Source organism: Nicotiana tabacum, chromosome 1, assembly GCF_000715075.1.
Source record: "Nicotiana tabacum cultivar K326 chromosome 1, ASM71507v2, whole genome shotgun sequence".
Taxonomy (NCBI): domain Eukaryota; kingdom Viridiplantae; phylum Streptophyta; class Magnoliopsida; order Solanales; family Solanaceae; genus Nicotiana; species Nicotiana tabacum.
Window position 1 is genome coordinate 55,323,682 of NC_134080.1, and position 26,068 is coordinate 55,349,749.

The 26,068-nt window shown below is 37.1% G+C and overlaps 1 protein-coding gene across 1 annotated transcript; it reads left to right on the forward strand.

The window, feature by feature from the left end:
- Positions 1 to 25,252, forward strand: LOC107802748 (putative serine/threonine-protein kinase SIS8). Its single transcript, XM_016626306.2, has 14 exons — positions 1 to 945; positions 14,518 to 14,958; positions 15,463 to 15,566; positions 16,680 to 17,380; positions 17,917 to 18,129; positions 19,369 to 19,409; positions 22,890 to 22,958; positions 23,059 to 23,159; positions 23,584 to 23,662; positions 23,738 to 23,836; positions 23,932 to 24,000; positions 24,177 to 24,226; positions 24,325 to 24,501; positions 24,648 to 25,252. The coding sequence occupies exons 1-14, from the start codon at positions 505 to 507 to the stop codon at positions 24,748 to 24,750; spliced, it is 2,688 nt and encodes an 895-aa protein (XP_016481792.2). The 5' UTR covers positions 1 to 504; the 3' UTR covers positions 24,751 to 25,252.
- The last annotated feature ends 816 nt before the right edge of the window (positions 25,253 to 26,068 follow it).

Sequence of the window (26,068 nt, forward strand, 5' to 3'; positions counted from 1 at the left end):
CATAGAGAAACTCAAATGATGTACGACCTTAGATCATTTGTTCATTACTACTAGGATGGATGAATGAAATTCCATCAACCACAATCTCTACCTTCAGGCCTTTTTTTGTCCTCATCTAAACACCTTCCCCCACTCTCGCAACCTCCAAAACCAAAACTCCCCACAACAGGTGTGTATTGACTTCAATTTTAAATAAAGACAGACTATGTACAAACTACACTTGTAACTCTTATTGGAGGGAAGAGGAAAAAAAAATACGGAGCAGTGAATTAATTCCACCACCATCCCCTTTCCCTTCTCTCTCTCTCTCTCTCCTTAGCTTGAAGAACAAGAGTTTGAGTTTAGTACTAGCAACTCAAGAACTGTACAAATTTAACCGAATCTTCCTTCTTCTCCCCACCCCAACCCAAACCCCCTTTTTCTACCCACCCCTTTTCCTCATATCCCCAAATTCTCTTAAAAATTGAGTCTTTTTTTGTTCTCTCCCTTCCATGATACTTCACCATGTCCAAAATGAAGCATTTACTCCGTAAACTTCATATCGGCGGTGGTGTAGCCGATCAGCATCCCCACCACCCTCCTCATCACACCCCTCCTCCTCCACCTCATCAGTCTCCTCCGCCTTTGCTTGATCCGAATCAGCAAACAACGAACCGGTTTGAGCAATCTGGGTCAACTTCATCTGTGTCCCCGACACAATCTGGGTCAACTTCATCCGCATTGGCTAGAGCCGCGGCTGAGTCGAATTCGGGTTCGGTTTCAGATTCTGCTGACTTTAATTACTTTGAGGAGGAGTTTCAGGTTCAATTGGCTTTGGCGATCAGTGTTTCTGACCCGAATTCTCGTGAAGATCCAGAAACGGCCCAGATCAAAGCTGCACAAGAGATTAGCTTGGGCTGTTCCCCTTTGGAAAATCCTGTTGAGTTCCTTTCACTTCGTTATTGGGTATGAATCAATCATCCTTTTGGTTTTCCTTATTGCTTTTGCAAATTCTCAATTTAGGTTTAATTTCAACATTTTTGCTTATGGATGGAAAAAATACTGAAACTCTGCTTCTTCCTAATTGGCCACATAAATTATCTAAAATTAGACTGCCTGACCTTTTTTGTTATTATTTAGGGGACAAGGTAAGGGGATAGTGAGAATCAAATCACACCTATTGAACGAAAGACCCCACCGATACTACTCGGCTATACGCGTCTTTCATAATTGGGCTGCTTGAACTTGTGCTTCTAGATAGCATCTAAATCATAGGCCTCTGGTAATAGGATCAAGCTATAAATCCCAGAAATTTGAACTTGACAGCCAATTAAATTATCTTAAAATTGGAAATTAGGCTTTATATTTGAAGCTCTATTCATTTCATTGTAAGTGCTCTAGCTACACAGACCTCATCTCCACCTTACCCATGTTCCTTGTGTTTGCTTAGATGTATGATGTAAGCATCAATCCCACCGACCCCGGGGAATGCATCTTGAATGGATTTTAACCTACATTCTTGTAGCAACATCTAATTTTTGTTTTGTGTACGTGTCTTGTCCTAAAAACCTTTTAATTCAATCTATTTCCCTTTAATATCGCCTCGTATAAAATCTTTTAGTATCCCCTATAAGAAGACAATGAGTGTAGGTTCCAACTATGAACTATGGGGTTGATCTAGTTGCTATTAATCACTTTCCTCCAAAGCCTTTAGGCTAACTAGCTATTTCAAGTAACTAGATAGTAGATTCCACAAAAGTTAGATATCCCTTTTAATGCATCAATCGACTGGGATCTTGTTACATTTAAGTTTTAGATTACCTCATTATAAATGCTCTATCTTGTAATCGTTGTCGTGTTAATTGAAGCGTTATCCATCCACCTACATTTTGTATTTTATTGAGCCATTAATGAGAACCCCCACCTATGCACGACTCTTAATTTTTTGGTTGGATTCAAATACTTTTTTGATAAAGTATCCTTTAATTGTGAATTCTGCAATAAAGCAACAAAAGTAGTTTCTAGCTATTTGACTATCACTGGTGGTGTTTTATTAACCCGATTTGAAACTTACAATTGCATGTATTACATTCCACTAAAAATGCTTTACAAGTTTTAAGTGAAAACAACTTGATTCATAACTAAAATTAAAAATAGCCAGCCTAACAAAATAACATGTCTTTAAAGTAAATTAGTATGTTAATGTTTTTAAAAGATTGTTTGAAAATATACAGATGCTAAAAGCTTATAAGTATGTCAGATATTAAGAAGTGAACAAAACTTAACATTTTGGTTCCGAGTTTCCTTTTGTACATAGAAGGAGATAGCTACACTTTACATTCAAAAGTAACGTGCAGCCAATGCTTCTTAATGTTTCAGCTCCGAAATTAGATCATTTGAGTACTCATAAATATGAACCTGTAGAGGTTATTTCAGATTTAGTATAGTCAAACAGCCCCTTGTAACAATTAAAAATATACTGATAAAAAAACAATTAACAATATAAGCTTGGAGGTCAATTTAAATTACATTCTTCATCTTTCGTGACAACACAATCATTTCATGGAACTAAATAGATGCTTTATGAACCATTTTAATTAGGCGTTATCTAGAATGTAGAATTTATTAGGTATTTATGTTTAGCGACGCCTAGTATCTTCATGTGGGTTTGACTTAGTTTATCCTTTTGATAACTGAAAAATATCCCTTGGCCAGTGGCACACATTTTGAAACTCGGTGGATAATGCTCACCTCTCTACCCTTCTCCACTTAAATATTAGGCTTTTATTTGTGAAATTGTGGCATAGTTCAAGCTCGTGATGTGCGCCTAACCTACATCACATGATTTATTCTTTTTTTTTTTTTTTGATTTGCACCGGGTGTCCGAGTCTCTAAGAGCCTCCCGACTAATCCCGGGGGTGCACTCACATGATTTATTCTTACGACAAAAGCCTAGGGGCATGTGGGTTTGACTTAGTTATGTTAAACATATGACATTCTCTACCTTAGTCTTTTTGGCTAGAACTATTAGGAGCAGTGAATTTTGTAAAGTAGGTTCAAATGATTCAATTTGATTGAAATTCAAATTTTTGAACATTAAAAACATATTACCCAAGCCTAAGGTTGGTTTACTCACTATTTCAGATTGATTTAGGCAATAATAATCTAAAATAATCTCAAAGATCTTCAATCAAATCCTTGGGACTCCAATTTGTAATCTACATAGGTACAAGTATTGGGTATTGGTGCATGTCGATGTACTTGATCCTCCTCTCTGAAGTGTATGGTACATGGATATGGTAAACGTTGGTGCTTGCAGGTTGAATCATCACAAGTAAGCACTAGAAGATTGATATAAACATTTCTATGTATAACCTTTTGCATAGTTGGTCTTATGCTTCTAGGAGTTCCTTAGGTACTATTTTTGAGTTTTCAAGATTAATAAGTGCAATACCACATTTAAATCATGGGATAGCGCTACTAATATAGTGGATGAACTTTGGAGTCTTCTTAGTTGCTATAATTGCTTTCGTCCAAAGCCTTTAGGCTAAATTGGCCATTTCAAATGGCTACCCTCTAAAAAGTGAGATGTCCCTTTTAATGCATCAATCAATTGGGATCTGGTTACTTTTAAGTTTTAGATTCCCTCATTAAAAATGCTCTACCTTGTAAACTTAAAACTTATTGGCCAAAGAATTAGTTTGCGGAAAATCTAGCTATAAACTTAATTTAGTTCTGAAGTTGTGTTATATTACTTTTGGCTATGAACTCATATCACTTAAAGCACTTATATCATCTTCGCCATGCACTAGTCCTTCTACTTTGGCATCAACCCACCTGTAGGACAACCTGCTCCTCTACACCAAAAGAACAAAAAGAATAAAAAGAAAAATGGTAGGGGTGTGCAAATGTTGAAACCTATGCTCTTGTTGAGATGTCTAATTTTGTGTGTCTGCATGGTTTGTTAAATGGGAGCTTATTTTGGTCTATTTTTAATTGAAACTAGTATTCATACCCGCGCGTTGCACGGAGAATAGTAAATACAATTTTTATGAGAAAATATTACTTGAAAAATACGATACACACAAAGAAGCATGTAAATGATATTATTTTATGGACGTGTAAATGCACTTGATATCCATACATTTAAGTCTATCTAAATTCTACTATTTTTTCTTGAATTACAATTTTATTATTTAAGTACTTGAAGAAACTGAAAAAAATCAAGATAAAGTTTGCATTTAAAATGTTTAAAAATAGTTATCATCTTTTTGCTTTCTTCAATGAACTAGTAGATAATATTATTATATAAACCCATTGACTGATAAATGTTGGTGTAAAAATACGAAAACAGATCAGTAATAATATAATTAATAGGTTGAAAAGTTGCTTCTTTTGATAGATTTATATCCCTTGGAGAATACTTTGGCCGACCAAAAAACCTTGCTATGGTGAACAATTCCATTTTTATATTGTTCGTACCGATTGTCACCGTTTGCGAGAATGCTGAAATTTGCTGGCGTATTTCGGATCATAGAATAATAGGTTTTTAGTTAAGAGGACATTGGTGATGGAGTCAAGGGAAATAAATATATTTTTTTAAAAGACGTGGGTTTTGGGGTTAGATGTTTTCTAGGGATAAGGTTAATTACTTATCTTTTGAAATTTAAATGTTAATTAACTTTTTAGGCATTTTGCCGCTTGAATAGTTTTTGCAGATTTTTGTGTTGATAGTTACAAAATTACATCCAACTTCCACATAACTTAGCAACAAAAATCATAAAAAGAACTTTCACGTCTAGTATAAGTAGAAATGCTGCATTTCACAACTATATTAGCAAAATTAACCGCACTAATTCTAAACTAACTAATTTTATTATATTATTTATTTATCTTATCCTAATATCACCAATTGTCTTGAGCAATGCCAAGTGACTTATTATTAGGCTGTCACTTGGCTTAATGTGGATACTTGAAAGAAGAAACCGCATAAATAATTATTTGCATAGGAGAACAGGAATAAGAATCAATCATGGAGGTAGGATAGAATTGTTGTTCCAAGCCCGCATTTTGGAAGATATCAATCGTGAGGTTGAATTTTCTGGTGATTTGTTTTTTCCGTCCTCTTGTTTCTGTGTAAAAAATGTTAAGTATATAAATACATTACAAACTGCAACACAAAAAACGTGGGAAAAAATATTATATTTCTTTTTGCATTGGAAGGTTTAATAAATAAATCAAAAAACTGCCAAACAAATGTGGGAGGAAGTATTAATTTTTTAGAATTGGCAGGTTTAATTTTTTATTTTAATTTTCTATCTTCTATTTTAAAATAATTTTGAAACTTTTGTTGGAGTTTTGTCCTAAAAATTTAAACTTGATATGTTATAGTGATGACACTTAACACAAAATTTTTCGAAATAGTATCAAATCTTTTTGTACAATTCAAAAATCTTCAATTGTCTAAATTTATCAGTAAATTTTTTGAGTGATTACATTATTTTTTCAATCAATTTAAATTATAAATATTCAAATATTATAATTATTTTCTCTTTCTGTACATTTTTCCTACTGCTATAGGATTAGTTTTCCCATTTAGTATTTTACTTATAATTAAAATACCCTTATTTATTTTTTATTAAGTTGTAATTTTGAATTCATCAAAAGTATAAAGAGAGAAACATTTTACTCCATTATTTTGTTCAAAAGTCTAAATAGAGAAGCCTTCTATTATTCATATTCTTCAATTTGTCTTAATTTATAAATAATACTTTGTATATTATAATTTCCTACTGCTATAGGATTAGTTTTCCCATTTAGTATTTTACTTATAATTAAAATACCCTTATTTATTTTTTATTAAGTTGTAATTTTGAATTCATCAAAAGTATAAAGAGAGAAACATTTTACTCCATTATTTTGTTCAAAAGTCTAATTAGAGAAGCCTTCTATTATTCATATTCTTCAATTTGTCTTAATTTATAAATAATACTTTGTATATTATTTACATCTTGGTTTTTTTATGGGTGCTTAACATTTTTTCATGAATAATTGTAAAATTTATCAAGTGGCTTTGTAGTATCTTGACACTTAGCTTAATCTTATGAATACGTATTTTTTTTGTCCTAAAATTGCCAAATGACTTTTTACTATGCTGCCACTTGGCTTAATATGGTGTCTTTGTCTCTCTTTTTAATATATATATATAGATTACATATTCCTCTCATTATTTAACTTAGGTAAACACAACTTCAATTGACTCTATTTTGTCAGAAGTGATAAATCCTTCTAATACAATGATGACAACAATTATGCATATATCTCAAGCTAGTTGGGCTATTAGTGATATTACTAATACCTAAGTTTAGATTATAGTACATTTTTTTTTGAGAAAGGTAACAGTGTTTTATAAATCTCCAGCACAAAGACTGTGCTAGGAACGATATTTACGATTCAAAAAGCAAAAGTAATCCTTAATCTTTTTACAAGGATTCAATAATGTCTAATAAAAATTCTGCCTCTTCCATGATTTATTCTTTACAACAAAAATAAAAAAGAACAGACAACTCATCGTGATTTTCTGATTTGGGCTGCTACAGTGTTATCAAAGGCGCAAAGCGCAAAAAACCTCTAAGTAAGGTCTGTTGGGGCTTTAAACGCAAAGCGCAAATAAAGTGTGGGCTTTAATGAAGAAAGGCGCAAACGGAGAAAAACTACAGATATGTATGTGTAGTCTAAGACTAATATCTATAAGCTTGAATACTAAATATACGGACAAAAAAATTAAAGAAAATTTACGATAAAGTGAAATATTAATTATTTAGTGTCGCCTCTTTCGAATTACGCTCATTGGCAAGGAAAAGTATGTTTTAGAGCCTTGATGACAACACTGAAGCGCCCGCTAAGCGAGGCGAAGCGTTCAACATGTTTTGAGCCTCACTTCAGGGCTTAAGCGCGCCTTTGATAACACTGGGCTGCTAATTCCTTCAAAATATCTTGAGTTTCTTTCCCTCCAAATTGTCCACCAAATATTTGCAGGTAATATTCTCCATCATCTCATCTACTTCATAGTTCCTCCCATTTGTATAAATTAGCATTGTCAGAGGTTCCTTGAGATGCCCTTACGCCTTCATTTAGAAGGCACTTCATTGAAGGCTTCACTATGTTTAGGCGTCTGCCTAAACATAACCAATCAACATTCGTGGAATGCAATCGTATCTAATCTCACGTTAATTTTGTTCTTACATGTTGGCTAAGCTTCCGGTGCATATATATTTTCTTACTTCTACTTATCGTAAACTCTTACTCTAGAGTGTTTCACCAAGACTTAAAGGTAAATACTATAAAGTAGTTGTTAGACCGACTATGTTGTATGAGGAGGAGTGTTGACCAGTCAAGAATTCTCATGTCCAGAAACTGAAAGTAGCTAAAATGAGGATGCTGAGATGGATGTGTGGATACACTAGGAGATAGGATTAAGAATGAGGATATGCGGGATAAGGTGAGAGTCGCCTCTGTGGTGGACAAGATGGGGGAAGTGACACTGAGATGGTTCGGGCATGTGAAGAGAAGATGCATAGATTCCCCAGAGTGTGAGAGGTTGACTATGGTGGGTCAAACGACAAGTAAAGGTAGGCCAAAGAAGTATTGGGGAGGGTGAAAGACAGGGCATGCCAAATCTTCAGCTTACCGAGGACATGATCCTTGATAGGAGGGTATGGAGGTCGGGAATTTTGATAGAGAGTTAGTAGGTAGTCGAGCGTATTTTTCTCATACCAGTAGTATTAGTAATTTTCTTGTATTTCCTTATTCTTAGATTTCTATTACTACTTGTTGCTTCTTTTGCTTCATTATCTTATTATTTTGCTATTGTTCCTGTTTTTTTTTTCGTGGTTTCCCTACTATTGTATTTCTTTTTCAACACTATTTATTTTTTTCCTTGATCCGAGGAGCTATCGGAAACCACCTCTATATCTTCACGAGGTAGGGGTAAGGTCTGCGTACACACTACCCTCCCTAAACCCCTTTTGTGGAATTACACTGGGTTTGTTGTTGTACTTTTACTTATCCTAAACTCTTACTCTAGATTGTTTCCCCAGAGTTCAAGCCTTTGATTGACTCCCTTGTTAGTTCCATCAATTAACACGTTATTGTTTGCAACAACAAAACAACTATGCTTAGTCCAAAACAAGTTGGAGACGGCTGTATGTATTCTCACTGATCATATTCAACACAATACTGTATGCAAATAGTAAAAATGATGGAATCATATTGTACTATTGGTTAGTTCATCCATAACTAGAGTAAACAAGTGTGAGTTCAAAATAGATTCTTGGTTTAAACCAACGGTTATGGGGAACTCCGAACTCACATATATCCGCTTTGCTACTTCTAGCGCTCATGACAACCCGTTTGCATAAAACCTTTATGATATTTATGTACTTAACATGAAATTATGTCTTCTTTAGTACCCGTTAGAGGACTTTTTCCGACACTTTATCATACTTTTCTTTTGGGTCAATTAATAACATTTGGAGATTCTACTTACTCTCCCTGTGAGTTACCATACTTCTTAGTGAAAATATAGCCTATGTTATAATCTATTGAGCATAAATCCAAACTTGTTCGGTGTCACCCTTGTATAGTCTTTAAAGTCTACATTTTCTCACTCTTTCCCCAGATTTATTATGTTGTAGACACAATTAAGTAATTAAAAGCGAGTTCTCTCTTAACATTTTAAAGTTTTAGATGAGATAGTCACACTCTTCAACATGATATTTGAGCCAAACTCATCCCTGTAGTTGTGTTTCCCACTGCTGGGCTCCCGTTTTCAATTATTCTTGCTCCAGATGTCTGATCTTGAGCGTGTGAAGGGGTGTTAAAGTGTTCCATATTGGGTAAGGAAATGAGTTGTTTGTCTCTTTATATATGATCTTGAACAATCCTCACCTCATGAGTTAACTTTTATGGTTGAGTTAGGTGAAGGTTCATTTCTTTAAATTTTTAGATGAGATGATAACAGAATTCTACATGGTTTCATAGACAGATTTTGAGTTCAAGTCTTACCTCCACTCATTATCTAACAAAATGTTCAGGCACCTAGACCAACAAAAAGAGTTAGGTTTGTATGTAAGAGAGTGTGTTGAAGACATAATTAAGTAATTAAAGTGAGCTCTCTGACAAACTTTTTGATGAGATGATCATACATCTCGACACATTGTATAATCATTCTCATTGACGCTAGCATTTAATTAGCCGACCAGCCTAAAAGGCATAGCAAAGCCTAAGGCAAGCACAAGAGGTTGTTTTTGAACACAAATCCACTTAGTTTGTCATAGAGGTGATTGAACAGGGTTCTTGCTTTATAATATTGCCATTTTTCTCTAGCCAAATGCACCACCAATAGCCAATACCCCAGTTCCATTAAGCCTTTCTTACCGTGACCATAATAAACTTATGCAGCAAGGAGCGGGCCAATTATCCACTGAGTTTCAAACTGTGCGCTGGTTTGGCCCTCGAGATTTCTCGATTGTTAAAAAAAATTCACTTATGAAGCGTGAAGAGTTCAAGGAGTTCAGATACGATGTCTGAAAACTCAGGAGACATGTATTAAGCGCTTCTGTTTGTTTCCAGTTTAGCTTTTTTCATTGCTTACAAGACGGCATGCATGTCTTTGTTGTGTAAAGAAATGTAGATGTTTTACCACAATCAGAAACATGGTGTTCATGGAGTTGGGTCTAACTGGGAAAAGAAAGATTAAAAAGATCAGGGACATAATTTTTTTTTTGATAAGGTAAATTGTATTAATCAAAAGGGAGAGAACTCCCGTATACAAGAAGTATACTAAAAAGTAGTGAATTTACATCAGAACATGATTCTCTACAAAAGACGCCCAATCTTCTATACAAATAGGGGCTATATGAGTGCACCAAAAAGTGATCAAAGATAAAAGACTATTCTTAAGATGTGAAAAAGGAGACTCAATCCCCTCAAAAGCTCTCCTATTTCTCTCCCCCCAAACTATCCACATGAGAGCTAACGGGGCGAACTTCTACGCTTTTTGCTTTCTTCTTCTACGGAAACCGGCCCAGCTATATAGCATTTCCTTTACAGTGCTTGGCATCACCAATTGAACACCAAAAAGATTCAGGATCGCCCTCCACAAAGCCGAAGACACAGGGCAATGCAACAAAAGATGATCAACTTCTTCCCCCGAGCTTTTACACATATAGCACCAACTAACAAGTGTAATTCCCCTCTTTCGCAGATTCTCAGCCGTCAAAATCACTCCCCTCACTGCTAGCCATGCAAAAAAGCACACCTTCGTGGGCGCCTTAGGAATCCAAATCGAGGAGTATGGAAAAGAGGCCTCCTCTCTCACCAACATACTCTGGTAAAAGGACTTTACGGTGAACAAACCATCGCCACGCAAACCCCATCTCCAAGAATCACAAGATGGCTGAGGCATGTCTTGCCCATATAATAGTGTCAATAAATCTTGGAGCTCCGCAATCTCCCAATCTTGCATGTTCCTTCTAAATGAGAGGTCCCATATTACCCCCTACATGCTCCTTACGAATCTGTTGGACCATCAATTCCTTCTGGTTTGAACCTCTGAAGACGTGGGGGAAGGAGACCCTCAGAGTATCCTTTCCACACCACCTATGATTCCAAAAGCCGATTCTCCTTCCATCTCCCACCCTATAAGAGATGTTGCCATTGAAGGATTCTCAATTCTTCATGATGCTCCTCCACATGCTACACCTGAAAGGTGTTGTGATTGCCTTGTCCTCCAACCCCCTCCCGTGGAATCGTACTTTTCTACTATGACCTCTCTCCATAGAGCATGCTCTTCTACCCCGAATCCCCACGGCTATTTCCCCAACAAAGCTCTGTTGAATACGCTAAGATCTTTTACTCCAACTCCACCCCACTTCTTTGGGGAAGTGACTGTCCGCCAATTCTCTAGATGATACTTTCTAGTTCCATCCGCTGCATCCCATAGAAAATTCCTTTGAAGCCGCTCCAGTTTTTCTGTGATGCTCACAGTGGCTTGCAACATGGACAAGTAATAGGTGTGCATACTCGATAAAGTGTTTTTAATGAGCACTTCCTTTCCGCCTTTTGACAAGTACCGTTTCTGCCAGCCTGCTAATCTTTTTCAACTCTTTCGATCACTGGATTCCAAACCGTAGTATCCTTATGCGAAGCGCCCAGTGGGAGACCCAGGTAAGTAGTGGGAAGGGAGCCAACTTACATTTGAGAACATAAGACAAAGCATCAATGTTAGCAACCTCACCCACCGGGAAAATCTCACACTTGCCGAGGTTGATTTTGAGACCCGATACTATCTGAAACCACTGCAGGACTTGCTTCAGGTAGGTCAACTGATCCATATTGGCATCACAGAAAATCAGGGTGTCATCCGCAAAAAGCAAATGAGAGACTCTTCGGGCACTGGGCACCCCGATCGAAGCTGAGAATCCTCTCAAGAAACCTCCGCCCGCTGCTCGATCCATCATTTTGCTCAAAGCATCCATCACTAGAATGAATAGCATGGGGATAGGGAGTCTCCTTGCTTGAGACCCCTGGAGCTGCCAAAGAAACCACACGGGCTACCATCAACCAGGACGGAGAATCTGACCGAGGAAATGCAGAACTTGATCCATCCCCTCCATCTTGCCCCAAACCCCTTCCGCATTATAATGAAATCCAGGAACTCCCAGTTGACATGTTCGAAAGCCTTCTCAAGGTCCAACTTGCATAGTAAGTCGGGATCTCTATTTTTCCTTCTGGAGTCGACAAGTTCATTTGCCACCAAAGCGGCATCCAGGATCTGCCTACCTTCCACAAACGCATTCTGGGAGGACGAAACAGATACGTCAAGAACCTTCTTGAGTCTATTGGAAAGCACTTTAGAAATGATCTTGTAAATGCTCCCCACGAGACTAATAGGCCTGTAGTCACTGATATAAGATGCACCTTCTTTCTTAGGCACAATAGTAATAAAAAAAGCATTGATACTTCTCTCGAAAACACCATTCACATGGAAGTATTCAGTGGCTTCCATCAACTCCCCCTTGATGGTGTTCCAACAGAGCTGGAAGAAGGCCAAGGAGAAACCACCAGGCCCGGGGGTCTTATCACCAGCACAACTCGACACAGCCTCGTGCACCTCCTCCTCCTCGAAAGCCCTTTCTAGCCACTCACTATCTCCCTCCCCTATGTGGTTGAACTTTATTCCCCCCAAAGTTGGCCTCCAACTAAACTCCTCTTTGTATAAGTTCTCATAAAACCCCACTATCACCCCTTTTACCTCCTCCTCTCCCTCAATCCTCACCCCATCCACCACTAAGGACTCTATGAAGTTTCTCCTTCGATTTGCAACCGCCACCCTGCGAAAAAATTTGGTATTCGAATCCCCTTCCTTTAACCATAACGCCCTCGATTTTTGCCGCCAACTAGTCTCCTGAGCTATTGCTAACTCGACTATTTCCCTCTTAACCTCCCCCAATCTCTCTTTCTTAGATTCATCTAACTCCCTCGCCCCTTCTCCTTTCTCTAGATCCCCCAATTCATGCATAAGCTCCTTCATTTTAACCTTTATCCTCCCAAAAACCTCCTTATTCTACCTAATAATATCTCCCTTGAGCAATTTACGTTTCCTCGAAAGACGGAATGAATGTGTCCCTATACCCCGTAGCTTGTCCACCATTCTTTCACCTTGTCACCAAATCCTGGCACCTTCAACCACATGTTTTCGAACCGGAAGGGAGCACGCACCCCCCTCCCTCTGCATCCATCTAGCAAGATAGGCAAATGATCTGAAGTCAGCCTAGGTAAAGGAATCTGCAGCACATTCGGCACCAACTCATCCCAGGAGGGCGATATCAGAAATCTATCAAGTCTAGACCTTGAGTTGGAATCCTCCGCCCTGGCCCAAGTAAACCTTTCCCCTGACAGAGGAAGATCAATGAGAAAGTGATCATTGATGAAGTCAGAAAACTCCTCCATGGCCCTCGAAATGATACTACACCCTAATCTCTCCACCGGGAATCTAATAGTGTTAAAGTCTCCCCCAGAACCCATGGAATGTCCCATTCTCCCATCATATTGGCCAGTTCCTCCCAAAAAAAACCTTGGACCCTTGTCCTACCGCTCCGTACACTCCCCCAAATCCCCACTCACTCTATCTTTGACAAGAGCTGCTAAAGAAAAAACTCCCTTCTTAATCTCCTTTACCTCCAAGCTTCTATCATCCCACATTAGAAGAATGCCCCCGGCATTTCCCACTGCTGGAACCCAGTCATATTTTATCCAACTACCTCCCCAGACACTCCTCACAATCACATCTGACAAAACTTCCATTTTTGTCTCCTGAAAGCAAACTAGGTTAGCACCCCACTCTCTAACTCCCACTTTGATGATGACCCTTTTGTTTGGGTCATTCATCCCCCTCACATTCCATGAAAGAATCTTAACTTCCATAAGAAACAATATCCCCCTTCTCCCTACCCCCTCTAACCGAGGGAGATAATTAAAGGTAATGACCGGACGCAAAACATGTACTCCTTTTTTTCCAACTAGTTGTCCTATTTTCCTTTAAAGAAGGATATTCCGAGCCATGGCACACATCCCTTTGATAGCTTTGTTTAGCCTCCTTTACTATGTCAGTCCCTTTATATTGGTTATGGCTGATCTGAACTTTTTCTTTTGATAAATATGTCTAATCTAAATTTAATGTCTAATTTTTGGAGAAAATATATTTCTTATTCTTAGACTGAGTGGTATGCATGTCAATAGTGATGAATAATTTAAGACTTCTTTCTTCTCCAATTGAAGTGTCAGGTTAGTGTCATAGTAGTATTCTTAAAGTTGCTGCTTCTGCAAATGATAACATGCAGTTCTTTTGCTCCAGCTTTGCTTTATAGGTCCTTCCAAAAGTTCTTACTTTCTTAAAATGAAAAGAGTGTTTAATTTCATGTTAGTGAAAGGTAGGATTGGATTAATGTTTACATTATTTTGAAGTAAATACACCAAGAAGTTAAAGTTTATCTCTTTATTGGACCCACTTTCACTTAATATTTAGTTCTTACCTCGATCCTATCTCCTATTGAATTAGAACATTCAACACTGACAAAGGCTGCAGTATAAAAGTATTAATAAACACAGTCGTTGTCTGTGTATAAACAGTTACCGTTACTAGTTTGAACTAAGTTTAGTTCGTAACACCAGAGAAATAGATTTTCACTTACTGTTGCCATGTTGAAGTGTAGTTTTGCACATGATTATGTCCTTGTGTTCAAAATTGGACTTTATTTCTGGGGAGGAATATACTTAGATCCTTAAAATTCTTGACAATCTCCTGCTACCTATATTTGCTGAAAACAATTTCAAGATCCATGCTGCTCTTGCATGTTTAAATTTTAGCAGAATTAGGGCTGTCTCTATTTAGTATTTTGTTTCCTGTATTTTTTGCTTAATTTTTGCATCTTAAGTTTCAATTGGTACTAAACCTCCTACTTGGTGTTAATGCAGAACTATAATGTCGTAAATTATGATGAGAAAGTGGTGGATGGATTCTATGATGTTTATGGAATTAATTCCAGTGCGGTGGTTCAGGGGAAGATGCCTTTATTAGTGGATCTAAAAGCAGTTTCAGTTTTGGATAATGTTAATTACGAAGTTATCTTAGTAAACCGTGCAGCTGATATGGAACTGCGACAGCTTGAGGAGAGAGTGTACTTCATGTCCCGGGAATGCCGAGCTTTGAAGAAGGTCCCGGTTACAAGTTTTTTAGTTGAGAAAATTGCTGAGCTTGTTGCTAATAGAATGGGAGGTCCTGTTAATGATGCAGAAGAAATGTCAAAGAGGTGGACTGCAAGGAGTTATGAGCTAAGAATTTCGTTGAAGTCTATCATTCTTCCCCTTGGCTGTCTTGATATTGGACATTCAAGACATAGGGCCTTACTCTTTAAGGTGACAACAGCTTCAATCTTCCCTTACATTTCTTTACTAGATTGATATGGATGATTAACTTGCTTTAGGATAAATCGGTGTTGGATTCAGTATCAAATGATTTGGTACTCATTACCATTTAAGTATCCAGAATCGAAGTATTCCTGGGCTAACTTCCACATTTTATCATCTGTATCACCCACTATTTACTTCAAATAGATCTTTGCATGTCTGTCTAGGTTCAGCGGTGAAATTCATGCTTTAGCATAAGGGCATCAGGCATCTTATTCAAAATAAAAAGCAGCGCTAATTCTATTGTTTTTCAATGTATTTACTCCTTTTGTGATCGAATGGAAAATATGGAAAATTTCTGACTTCCAAGGGTAAATGATACTTTCTCTTCTGTACTCGTTCATTGCTGAGCTGTTTTCTTTTCTAAAGGAGCCACCTTTTTCTCTGATTTCTGTTGGTGTCTTTCCCAGACTCGTGCTTCTAACCAATATGGATCATTTTCTCTGCTGATAGGTACTTGCTGATAGAATCAACTTGCCATGCAAGCTCGTTAAGGGAAGTTACTATACTGGCACTGATGATGGAGCAGTTAATTTGATCAAATTTGACAATGGAAGGTAAACAATTTTTTGATGGGCATATTTCCTGGATGTATATGTGAACTATAGTGTTTGCTGAAAATATCGGTTTGTGTTTTGAACTTATTTAAGATTTTGTTCTGCTTTCTCAAAAGTAATATTTCTAAGAAAAGCATTCACAGTGGCTATCGAGTTTTTTTATCTCTCTCTTTTAAATCTTTTCATCCATGGACCTTGGGCTAACTCAACTCCAAAAACTAGCCCCAGGACCCTATAATGAGACCACAATCCATTTCCTCAACTGATGTGGCGCTTAACATTCCCCCTTACACCCAAAACTGGACAACTGGAGCGTGAATAACATAACACACAAGGGCCCAACATGAGAATCACAACAACATGAATTGATGGGTCTGGTTTTGATGTCACGTGAAGAAATGGACCTTGGGCCTAACTAACCCAAAAAATTAGCTCATGAAGGGGGATTACCCAAGTCCGCAACCCATTCCCTCAACCAATGTGGGATTTAACGCTCTCAATTCCTTCTTCTTTGTTTTATTTCTGACACACCCTGTTGAAAATCATACAGCGCAGGTGTAAGGTTTAGAGGGTTTTAGATGGGTAAATGCTAGCTTCGAAAAAGATGCTGCACTCCTTTTAGCCTGTTCTCATTTTAAGTATTGAGCTGCTTGAGCGACTTAGCAGATCTGCTTTTGATTTTGAAACAAGTTTGTTGAACTTTCTGCACAGAGACTACTGCTATACTTAATACTTGCCGATTTATATTATTTTGCGAGAATAACCATTTTAGTTTTTCTTCTTTCTTGTTTCGGTTATCAAGTAGATGAAGGCATACCCAAATGCGTCTTTGTAAAATTTAGTACTGTTTATACTTATAAAAAAAGTATTGTTTATACTTGTCAACAAAAATTAGTACTGTTTATTTCCCACTGTACAATCTCTTTTCTGTTGTCAAGTAATTAGTCAAAAGTTTACTGTCTAAGGCTTGCTATTTTCATGTAGGATATTTGCTATTTGTCCTTTTGCCTTTATCTTCTATTTAGTTCTTTAACCTTCTCTCTGTAGAATTACGACCATGAAAATTTAGGAAATTTTCCAGTAGGATCTGATGATTATTGGTTTAACGTGCAGTGAATATATAATTGATTTAATGGGTGCACCGGGTGCCCTGATTCCCACCGAGGCATCAAGTGGTCAGTTACAAAGTTATGCAGTAGACGTGCACAGTGTTACACCACTTCCTGCTGGTGGTACTATCATTTCAATTCCGGTATTTGACACACAAACTGGGACGAAATCAGGTTCAGTTACTGCTGCTCATGGAACTGCCAATACATGGATTTCAAGGGCTGAACCAGCTTTCTACTGCATTGAAGCAAAGGGCGGTAGTGGAAATAGTTCAGTTAGACCTGGAAGCACGCAGTTTGAGCATGACTGTGGAAATCTCCTTCCATCATCGACTAGATTATGCGACACTTCAGCAGTTTCCCATGATAATACATCTATGGCACAGATAACGCAAGCTAGAGAAGCTTATGAGCATGTGAACGGTCCTGCAGAAAACACAGAGGTTAAACTTCAAGATGTTCTTCCAGAGAGTCAAATGTATTTACCATCAGATTTGATTTTAGGAGTTGTTGCTGGAAAAAATCAATTATCAGAGAATAGGGTTGTTGATACTAGACAAAGTTCAGAAAATAACAAGCAGTCTCTTATAGCCTTCACTGGGATGCAGTTCCCTTACAGCATCACCTATGAAACTGGCATTTTGCAGCACAAACAGGAGTATACTGTTACTGCACCTGGAGACAATGCATTAAATGATACTTCAGGTGAGAGTTTCCCACCTGTTAGATGTAGAATGGATGAAACAATCCAAACTGGTGATGGAGCATTTCTTGGATTTTACTTTATTCATCTTCGTGAAATGAGTTCCTAATTGGAATTAGGGGATCTTTTTTAGTTGATTCTTTATCACACTGCGATATTTTACATCCTTGAATGGGCCCATTCAAGAACAACTGGCTGATGACTAAATTATCAACGACGGGCATTCCTAATTTCTATTTAACAACGTGTGCTGATACGTTGTTGTATTCCTGCAGATATTTCTCTTTCTAACCAAACAATTACTAGTACACCTATTGTGATTCCCCATACAAGAGTCAAAATGGGGACAAGCATCCATATGATCCCATAGACTTCTTAGAAGGATTCCAATTTGGAAAAGAATTGATAGTCTCTATTCCCTATCTCATATTCTCCATCCCCTAAATTAGCCTAGTTAGATTCAATTTCCTTTTTTGTGGATTTCTTGACTTTTCGCCATTCTAAAAGAACAATCTGAAAGTTGTCTTGCTTGATGAAGGTGATAAATGCTATAGGGAGAATTTTGGAAATATTTCAGATAACAATTGTACATACAAAGACAAAGAATCAGCTAGTAAAGCAAGGGAAATAGTTACTTGCATTCAGTCCAAGTCTTACACGGTGCAGAAGGAGCAGCTTCCAATGCTACGCGGGGTGGCAGAGTGGGAAATTCCATGGGAAGATCTCCATGTTGGTGAACGTATTGGTATTGGTAAGACCAAGTTCTTTAAGTTCATTTTGTGTGATTGTACATGGATGGGCAGTGCAACCTTGGAAAAAGTCTCGGTGGCTATATCTAAAATCAAATTTAAGCTTGCACCTTTTGCCTTTCTGTAGTAGACATATGAACAGCTATCTTGTTTTAAAATGATTGAAGAAAAATGGCAGACGGAATAGTTTTGTATGTTATTCTTAAACTATGTAGCTGACAGTTCATATGCAGTTACCAAATGATGCAAAGTTTACTGTTTTTCTTCATTACCTTTAATAAAAATAAAACTGTGTACATACTAGTGTCTGCTCGGCTATTTAGTATGTTTTCAGATAATAGAGCAACATCATATTTTTATGCTCTGTAAAAAACCATTTCTATTGATGTTGTTAAACTTGTTCATAAACAAAAAAAGTCGGTCATTTTCTTTTGTCCAAGTTTATGTGTTTTCAGGCTTATTCATTTTAGAATTTCCTAGTTTGAGAATATTTCTGTTAATAGGTCATAGGTGAATTTATATGAATAATAAGGTGTAAAATAGACGTATTTAGAGGATTTTGTTAGATTAGGTACTTGTCAAAACTGTCTTCTGTGTTAGTTTAACTGCTTTTATTCTTTTGGCAAATTGTAACTTGTACGTTGGGTTAGGGTGAATTGGCAGATGATAAGATCTTTTATTTTATGTATGTGCTATTAGTTACTTAGCCAACTCTTGGGGCTTTGGATCTCCTCCATCTAATTGATAATAGCTGAATGCATCACCTTTCTTAACATGATTAATACACTACTGCCATTCCAACTTCAGTTCATATTTGGACCAATTTCTGGAAACAGAATGATGTTATATATGTCAATGCCTTTTCAATATCTTATTACCAAAAGTTATCATAGTATCCCTTTTTTGGTATTATGTACACTCCAGTTCTATAAGTATACTTTGTTGTCACTGGCCACTCCCATTTCTCTATCACAACTTCATTCACAGGGCAAAATTTTTTGGGTGAGTGCCTTCAGTAATATTGTTTGAGTAGGGACTTTTAGTACTTTGCTACAGATTTCCCCCATCCCTCACCTATGGGGATTGACGTCCTTTTATTTGCTTACTTTTAGGAAGCAGATTATTTGTTTCTACAGTTTACCATGTAAATTAGTTATTTGTCTCTGCCTAAAGTGAATGTGAAAAACTGAATATCTTTAAGATGGAATGCTCAACATAATAACACTGAGGTGACTTTTCAGGGTCATTTGGCGAGGTATACCGTGCAGAATGGAATGGCACAGTAAGTCTTATTTCTGATTTATATATCCATCGTCTACCCTGAGTAGAATAAGAACCATAGTGCATCAGCTCTATTTGACAAGTCCCTTTTCTGTATGTTCCATTTTCCTAAGAAAGCAGAATGAATTTGTGTTTTTCTTGGATCAGTTTTCTAATTTTCTGAAGAGTTCTTTCAAATTGGAGAGTATTATAAAATTCATATATCTATTGTCAATCTTTTCCTTGTATTGTGAAACAGTAGGAACTATTAACACTACATTTGGGTGCATACACGCTTCTTAGCGCACTCTGTACAATCAATGACATGACAAAATATTTAGGTAGCTTGTACTACTCATTGAAGATATTTCAAAAGATGTGATTTGTGAAGGACAATGACAAAGGAAAAGAGAAACAAAAAGTAATGCAGCATAGACCTAACTATTCTTCTTTTTTGTTTTTTGTGCAAACAGATTTACATAGAAGATACATTGACAATCATAGACATACTAGGATCTTGCTAGGTCTCGAATTAGAACATCTACTAATCCTCTTCATGTAAATTTGGTTTTCAGTGCAACCTATGTACTGATGTTTTTAATATATACAATAGTTACCAATTCAAAAAAAAAAAAGTAATGCAGCATGGAATCGTATGTGGTTCTCATGATTCTAAGGGGAAGGATAGTTAGGGTTTCCAGTCTACTTTAATTTTAGCAGCACTGCTGCATAAAGTTTCTGTTTTCCTACGTGATATGCTTGGAATAGAAGATGATAAAGCTAATTTAGAAGTCATTGGGCTTGCAGTAGCACTCAAACCAACTGTTCCTTCAGATAATAGTATGCAGTAAAGATAAGATCTCTTCTTTGGTCTCTATATGTAGCTTAATAGATAAGCTGTTATTTTCTTCACGAGTTCGTTTCTTCCCATTAGTCCCTAAGTTGCAAATTAACTCTCACCTATGCATTTGCTCCTGATTGCATACATATACACTTTCTTTTTGGATAAGAATGCAAACATATACATTCACATCACGGGAAATATCTTGTACATGTAGTAATGATGGTTTCTCTATGCCAAATCAATCTACACCTAGCTTAATGTTTTAACCACTTTCATTCTCTCTTTATCTTAGATCATGCATTCCAATTCACCTTCAATTTTATGAGCTACTTTTATCCTCCTTAAGATTGAAGAGATTGCGAAGTAGTATAAAACCAAAAATGGAAGTAGCATATGAAACCTGATGTTTAGATATTATTGCAAGAAGGAGTAAAGAAGGGGCAGTTAAAAAGTTTCCCTTCTGTTACTTGGGTTTTCAACTTCTTTTGCCTAGCTCCCCAAATTAAACTTAATCAGATATTTCTTTTAGAAAGAAAAGAACGTAAGCAAAACAAGAGAATCTTCTTCATTTTAGGATTTTAGGACCTGAATCAGATTTTTTGAAGAACTTATCGAGAACCCTCCTGGCCGAAGCCTAGACACTCTAAGATCCTTCTCCAGCAAAACAAAAGAAAAGTAGAACTTAATTCTTTAATTTAGCTATTTAAATGCCCTCAAACTAAGTTCAGTAGAAGATGAAGAATCCTAGAGAATAATGAAGAATTAGGGAGAATGGATGAAATACAATTTTTTGGAAAAAGACTGGGCATAGTTGTAGGTGATTGACCAATTCTAGCATAGTCGGTGTGCCATTAGCCTGTGACTGTTGGAAGAGACTGAAAAGGAGATAGTAGAAAAAGTGATTCATTACCAAGTATATCATCAGAGGCACTTGAGTCACAGGTCTATGAGTGGAGGGTGAGAGATACAGGCCATGTTTCTGCTCACTCACCGGCCTGGAGGACGTCATTCAAACTCTGCCTTAGAAAAAGAGAATGTCTGATTGCTCGGAATACCAATGGAATTAATCTGGGCAACATGAGCCTTCCAATCACTTCTCACGAGTATAACCAATTTTATAACAATGAGTGCACTTAGGTCAAGAATTTCCAAAGCAACTTCCACCTAGATTCTCTACTGTCTGTGATGCTAGAAATGGTAACCACTGTGTGGCTAGGAGCAGTAAGAGGTAATAAGCGGGAGAACACCTCATCCACTGTAGGAATATTGGGACTAGCCAAAATCTGGTCTTGCACTGAGTCAAGATCATTTGGAAGCCTATCAAGTATGAGAACTAAGAACCTTTTTGTCGCTGTTCTAATTGCTTATTAAACACTGGCAATGACTGGCATCAACTTATTAAACTCCTTCATAACTGCTTGAACTTGTGCCTAATAAGTAGACATGTCTGATTCCTTCCTTTTCAAGTTAGTCATTCTAGAAATATCATTAAAGTGGGGAACATCTTTAGTATATTAAGCACGGGCCTTCACCCAAACTAAGTAACAAGTCTGGAATGGTCAAAACATGTCCATCAACAAAAATAACTGCACAATTTAGAAATCAACATTCTCTCCATGTGCTTGGCCTTTTCATCCACAAATTAGCTTGTTTAGTTAGGTGATCATGGACACGTTGACGCTTACAATAGAAGAAGCCAAGCTAAGTCGTTAGAACCTCCAACTGAGGTTCTCAAATAATCAGGGGACTCAAGTCTCCAAATCTCATGTTTTTGGACCGAAAACATCAATTCAAGTGACATAACGTTAGATTAAAAAGAGTTCTAAGACATATATAAACTCCATCGCGAATCCTTGTCGGCCGATATGAGACATGTTTCCTAAGTCTGCATGTCAACTTGAAGATTTTCTTTTTCACGGGTTTAACTGTTGAGAAATTAAAATTGCTTGATTGACTAGAGAGTGGGTTTGGAGCAGAGAAATAGGTCGAGTACAGGCTGAAGAGAATGCACGAATCAGAGAGAGTAAGCTCATCAGGATGAGAAATAGACATGGGGTTGAAAGAGAAGGCTCAAATGTTAAGGAATGTGCCTACAGCAGAGAGTAGATAATGGCTCGGTGGATTGGATTGAAAGAGATAAGTCCAGAGTGGTTCAATAGGTTTAGTTGAAAGAAGCGTAGAGTGATAACATAGGTTCTAATAATGGGTTTATCAAAATATGTCTCTAACACGATGTGAAAGAATTGGAGCACCCAATTCAAAATACAAAGGTAATTGGTAAAATAGCGAACGACTTTTATAAATCCCTTTAGAAATGTTTACAGAATCGATGTGGGACATGTACATTCTCTAATAGTTACGTAGATGGTAAGTTGAATAATATAGCTTTTTCGTAGTTTCTGTGTTCTCTGGTACCATGTCAAATCTGTGTTATGGTTCGTGGTTGGAGGTGTCCATGAAAGTTGACATGTGGTCCGACCACTGTCCAGCCATTACTTTGAACTGATAGTTTAAGTATTAAAGAAATAGACTAGCATCCAGCACCTCTGTGCAAGTAGCATGAGAGTGGTCTGGAATGTTGACTGTAGTATTCTATAGTTATTTAACACACTTTTTCTGTAAACTTAAGTGAATGTAATTAATGTTACCGCATTGCAGGAAGTTGCCGTGAAGAAATTCATGAATCAGGATATTACAAGTGATGCCCTTGCACAGTTTAAATGTGAAGTAAGTTGTACATAGACGAAGATGTGATGTGGAGTAGTACTTAGTGCTTTATGAGCTTTCCTGAAATTTAAGGACTCTTTGTGTGCATTTTGTTTTGCAGATTGAAATTATGTTGAGGCTGAGACATCCTAATGTTGTTCTCTTCATGGGAGCTGTAACTCGCCCCCCAAATCTCTCTATACTGACTGAGTTCCTGCCAAGGTTGAGAACTCTTTTCTACTTGCACATTACTAAGATGCTACGATTGAAAGTTGGCCCATCTCTTAAATGTTTAGCCTTGGCTTTCTAATCTTGGCTCATGGGATACATTTTTCAAGCCATTCTCGTCCCAGGATATTTTGGGCAATGTTGCAGGATCAGTAGTGACTTGTACCTTTTTCATTGTGTGCACTCAAATCTTTGTATATGCGTTTACGAAATCACGCTCTTGTTATTTCTTTGCTTTTTAGAGAGCAAATAGGTATACAATTTAAACATGCAAGAAGCTCTTATATCATATAAAACTCTATTGTTATTGATGCCAAGATGCTTATTAGTATATCGTGTTTGTTACTATTAAGTAATATATCAATTTTGTTTGCTCTTCTTGTCTCAAGTGTATCTGATACCTGTATTTTTGGTGCAGGGGAAGTTTATATAGGTTACTGCATCGTCCAAATATCCAAATTGATGAGAAAAGGCGTATGCGGATGGCACTTGATGTGGTATTTATTGGGTAGTGAATCCCTGGGTTTGTTTCAGTTTTAGTTACCTGTTTGCTAATTATCAACTTCGTGTAGGCCAAAGGAATGAATTACTTGCACACAAGCAACCCTGTCATTGTGCATCGAGATTTGAAGACTCCGAATCTTCTTGTTGATAAAAATTGGGTTGTTAAGGTGCGTCTGACTTGAATCTTGTAAATAATAGCCTATAAGATTTGTGAGAACTAAGCTTTTGTTTACAATAATCCATGCTTCTGCCATGCTTGAAGGTTTGTGATTTCGGAATGTCTCGCATGAAGCACCACACATTTCTCTCTTCAAAGTCAACAGCCGGAACGGTGATTGCATGTTCACTTTTATGACTCAGTTTATGCTATCTTTTCCAGGCCTCTTTTCTACTGCTCCATACCCATTTAGAACGAAAACAAAAAGTTGACAAAGATTATGTCTAAATAGGGTGAGAAAGAGAAAACTGAAATCTTCAAATTTGCTAATGGCATTCCATTAATTGCAGGCTGAATGGATGGCACCAGAAGTTTTAAGGAATGAACCATCCAATGAAAAGTAAGTTTGCTCTTCATTCATATCCGTCATGGCACTGAACTTTGTTATGGTTATTAGTTTTGAATTTTATTAAATGAGTTTGATTGCCTGGTTTGCAGATCCGATGTGTACAGTTTTGGTGTAATATTTTGGGAGTTGACAACTCTTAAAGTGCCATGGTCAGGGATGAACTCAATGCAGGTCGTTGGAGCTGTTGGTTTTCAGGGTAGACGCCTTGATATTCCTGCAACTGTTGATCCCATAGTTGCAGAGATTATAAGTGACTGTTGGAATCAGTGCGTCTATTCAACTCTGATATTATTTCATGAGTAGATGATTTTCAGACTTGTTCGTGTCCACAAGAGTGTTGAGATGTGCACAGTCTGAGAATTGCTGCAGTTTTTCTTTGTATTAAATGACTAATGCATTTCTTCTCCTGCAGAAATTCTCAAGCGCGCCCTTCTTTTGGGCAGATCATAACTCGTCTCAAGTGTCTTCAGCGTCTTAATGTCCAGGGATTTGAAACTTGTACAAATCAGCAATAAGGTTGACAGGTTAGGTATTGTTGTAATAATAACAGAAGGTTGTTTCTAGGCTCAAAAAGAGCCAGAGCAACTGAGAATTGATTGCAAAGTCTTGTGGATGCAAAGAAGCACACAAGAAAACCCTGGATTGGAAGCAGTTGGTTCATTCGAAGTGGGGACTCAACGCAACCAATTCAGAAACAGGCAGATATCTCCAAATCAATGGCTGCACGAAGTGCAGTAGTTGAAATTAGGTCATAGGGATCGTCGTATGGGGACTTGAACTATGTAAAATGAAAAGGAAAAAAAAAGAAAAGGAAAGAAGGAAATAAAATCCTTTTTAGTTAGTATTTTAGGCTGATGAATGTACTACTATTGAGATATGTAATGAGTTCAAAAAACGAGCAGCAGAGGAGAAGTCTCAATTCTGTTAAGGTCGTCAAAGGAAGCAATTGTAAACAGTCGGCCTCTGCAGGTTGTGTACCAACAGAAGAATAAATGGATATGAGGAAAATTTCCTGCATTACCATCTTCCTTCTCTTTGTTGTGCTAAAGACAGTTTTGTGTATAGTCATACTTGTACAGTGCTACACTTATTTGCTAAGGGGTAGAGCCACCAATTTGAGTAAGGAGCTTATGTCCCTGCGGATTCAACGCATTGCCAAAGAGGTATTAAAATGCCCCAACTACTTTTGTGGGTGAACTCTTCTCTTTTGCCTGTGTTGTCATTGTCTAAATGTTCTCTTACACTTAGTAGGCTGTAGCCAAATTGAGAGCAAGTGCCTACAAATTCAAAATGCAAATTGTTGGCTCCTTTTAACTTATTGGATTATTTGGTACAAACGGAATGTTGAATCTGTTGACGAGATTGTAGCTGAGTAAGTAATTTCTTCTGGTCAAGTGGTAGGAATATCAGTGTGATATTAACATTGTCTTTAACTTTTGGAGATTCACTAGTGCAGAACGACACACTATTAGGAAGAACAACAAACTCAGGCTTTGATTTAGAGAGTCTTAAACTTTTTGAGATTCACAAGAAGTACACATTATTATCAAGAACAAAAAAATCATGCTTTAATAACTTTGAAAATGAAACTTCTGATCTTAATTCTTTCATCTTAACTCGTTAACCACCAAGTCAATATTACATATTTGGGTTAAGTGAGTAATACAAGCACCAGCTAGCCGAAACCCCGACCCCAACACTTAAAAGTGCCATATTCTGATAAAAAAATCTTAACTAGGGGTATTAACTTTTACCTGAATGTTATTCTATGAATTGCTAAACAATAAGCAAACAAAGCATCAGAGTACTATTAGTATTTTGTCAAATCTTCTA

Excerpts from the sequence above, each read along its gene's own strand:
- LOC107802748 (XM_016626306.2), top strand. The coding sequence starts at position 505 with ATGTCCAAAATGAAGCATTTACTCCGTAAACTTCATATCGGCGGTGGT. Across the intron at positions 24,001-24,176 it reads CAAAGTCAACAGCCGGAACG|GCTGAATGGATGGCACCAGA; the intron begins GTGATTGCATGT and ends CATTAATTGCAG. Across the intron at positions 24,502-24,647 it reads ATAAGTGACTGTTGGAATCA|AAATTCTCAAGCGCGCCCTT; the intron begins GTGCGTCTATTC and ends CTTCTCCTGCAG.